Genomic DNA, 2,916 nt, shown 5'->3' with positions numbered 1-2,916 from the left:
AGATTGGTGAAGTGAATTTCAATAAATCAGAAATAAGTCAGTGAGATTAGCAACCATGCCAATAAGACTTCTCTTAGAAGTTTTATTCAATATAATAAGAGACTAAAAACATTAGTGTAAATATTAGAAACCAAGAAACAATTTTTTGTTTGTGGTTGACTTAACTGTTGATCTAGAAAACCTATGAAATTCCACTTAAAAAAAACTATTAAGGGCACCTGGGTGGCTCAGTCATTAAACGTCTGCCTTAGGCTCGGGTCATGGTCCTAGGGTCCTGGAATCGAGCCCCACATCGGGCTCCCTGCTCGGCCGGGAGCCTGCTTCTCCCTCTCCCGCTCCCCCTGCTTGTGTTCCCTCCCTCGCTGTCTTTCTCTCTGTCAAATAAATAAATAAAAATTAAAAAAAAACTATCAAAATGGATGATGTAATTTAGGAAGATTTCTGGGTACAGGATAAACAAAAAGCAAGTTTTTTTTTTTCTTTACTATCTCTCATAATTTATAAGTGAGCAATCCATCCTATTTTAAATGTTAACAAAATTATAAAATATCAAGAGATAAATATAATAAGAATATATAAAAAAGATTTTTATATACTATCTTATTTTATGCAAATACCAGTCTGATCACACATGGTCCAAGAACACTCAAATAATAAACCAAATATAAAAAGATATTAAAGATTGGTCTTCAAACATTATAGCCAATGATACCACGCTTGCTTATGATTTCACCAACATAAAACCTCATCCACACCTCAGTGGCAACCAAACCATTCAGCAGAGCTCCCTTAACTGTGAGCCCTTTGAAGCTACTGGTTTGAGCACACTTGACTATTTTTTTCAAGCTCTGAATAGCTGTAGGGATCTCAGCAGGAGTTGGAGGAACCAGCTCAACCTTGGCATAGTGTCAAAATGTAGCCAGTCAAGGTTACATTTAAGTCCCAGCAGCATTCACCAGCACCGGGACCTTCTCCACAAGGTTACAGACAAACTGGGCCATAGTTCCAGGATGTAAAGTCTAAAAAAATCTTTAAATTGTATAGAACAGGGCTAATACTTTAGAATAGTGGAGTAAGGACATCTGAGAGTCAGCTCCTCCACAAAAACAATAAAAACAGTGGTAAAAATTATTAAAATAATCTTCTCCCACTCTGGAAATTAACCAAATGTTTCCAACCATTCAAGGAGCATTTATTCAAGAAAAATGGTTAAATCTTGGAAATAACAGTAAGTTTTGCTTGCCCTATACCCATTTTCTTCTCCTCAGCTCCATGGTATCCTTGAAATCCTGTAGTCTAATAATCATAGTGCATTAACTCCAGCTGCTGAACAGCACTAGCGGGGGAAAATCAGGTTTGGAGCACCCTAAAACTCCACCCTACAGAACTGTCATTATTAGATTCATCTGACAGTTACTTAGAAATCCCCACTCTCAGGGAATGTTTTTGTTTGACCTGACTCTGAGCTTACTGGGAACAACCTTTCCCTTGGGACATCAAAACAATAAAAAACAATCAGTGACAATTGTTTAATTACTTCCTGAGGCAGTGATAACTGTTGGAACAAACAAGATTATGACTAAAAACTTAAAAGGAAAAGTTGACAAATAGGATATCAATTGTGGGGTTTGAAGACATCCCACATATTCCTGGAAATTGAGAAGGCCAAGTGTTTGCACTGGCTATGTACATGTTCAGGAAGATCTGAGAGGCCCTATTGTCTCATCTATGGTGGACCAATGGAGGCTCTATACAGCAATCAGGGAAGGCTAAGGCAGAGTTGGCAATTGCTTGCCAGAATGTTGACACCAAGCCTCAACATGCACACAGAGCACCTCATGAAAGGCTAGAAAATGTTTTGGTTAAAGGTATTTAAGGAAATCTCTCCAATCATTCACTGACAGCTACCCTAACCAAGCAGAGACTTCAGTGGCCATATATGACATAGAACAGAGACTTTACAAATGTAGTACAGGAGAGTCACTAAAGAAGCAACAACAAAAATAAATTCTGAGTAAAGGAAGTCAATTCTGATGTCTAGAATTGCCACATTATATTATATAAAGGTCCAATTATCAACAAAGATTATGAAACATGCACAGAAACAAAAATGAATGGTCTATACACAGTAAAATTGTCAATAGAATATTCCACTGAAAAAGCCCAGACATTTCATTTAATAGATAAGACTAAATCAGCTATTAAAATTTGTTCAGGGCGCCTGGGTGGCTCAGATGGTTAAGCGTCTGTCTTCGGCTCAGGTCATGATCCCAGGGTCCTGGGATCGAGTCCCACATCGGGCTCCCGGCTCAGCAGGGAGCCTGCTTCTCCCTCTGACCCTCTCCCCTCTCATGCTGTTTCCCTCTCGCTCACTCTCTAAAAAATAAATAAAATCTTTAAAAAAAAAATTAAAATAAAAAAAATAAAAAATAAAATTTGTTCAAAGAACTAAAGGAAATCATGTCTAAAAGTATGAGAACAGTATCTCAATAGAGACTACAAATAAAGATATAGAAGTCATTAAAAATTCTGAAGCTCATAAGTACAATAATTGAAATAAAAATTTACTAAAGGAACTCCACAGCAGATTTGAACTGACAAAGAAAGAACCAGTAATCTTGAGGATAGGACTATTATAACTATCCATTCCAATGAACAGAAAGAAAATAAGAATTAAGGAAAGTAAACAGAGCCTCAGGAACTTGTGAGGCACCATCAAGAATACCAATATATACATAGTGGGAGTCCCAAACAGAGAGGAGAGAGGAATGGGCACAAAGAATATTTTTAAAAAATAATGGCTAAACATTTCCCAAGTTTGATGAAAAACATTAAGTTACATATCCAAAAATCTCAAAACTTTCCAAGTAAGATAAACTCAAAGAGATCCACACTATGTACATCATACTCAAAATT

General features: G+C 36.8%; 1 protein-coding gene across 1 annotated transcript; it reads right to left on the bottom strand.

Annotated features, from left to right (window-relative positions):
* Positions 1 to 689: 689 nt before the first annotated feature.
* On the bottom strand, positions 690 to 1,001 carry LOC123837831 (ATP synthase subunit g, mitochondrial-like). Its single transcript, XM_045867092.1, is given in 1 exon segment — positions 690 to 1,001. A coding segment is annotated over 1 exon segment (312 nt).
* Positions 1,002 to 2,916: the final 1,915 nt, after the last annotated feature.

Source organism: Mirounga angustirostris, unplaced genomic scaffold (assembly GCF_029215605.1).
Source record: "Mirounga angustirostris isolate CCGP_5_RB_7025 unplaced genomic scaffold, mMirAng1.0.hap1 SCAF_11, whole genome shotgun sequence".
NCBI classification, from domain to species: Eukaryota; Metazoa; Chordata; class Mammalia; order Carnivora; family Phocidae; genus Mirounga; species Mirounga angustirostris.
The sequence above is the reverse complement of the archived record's forward strand: the minus strand, read 5'-3'. Positions and strand labels throughout refer to the sequence as shown.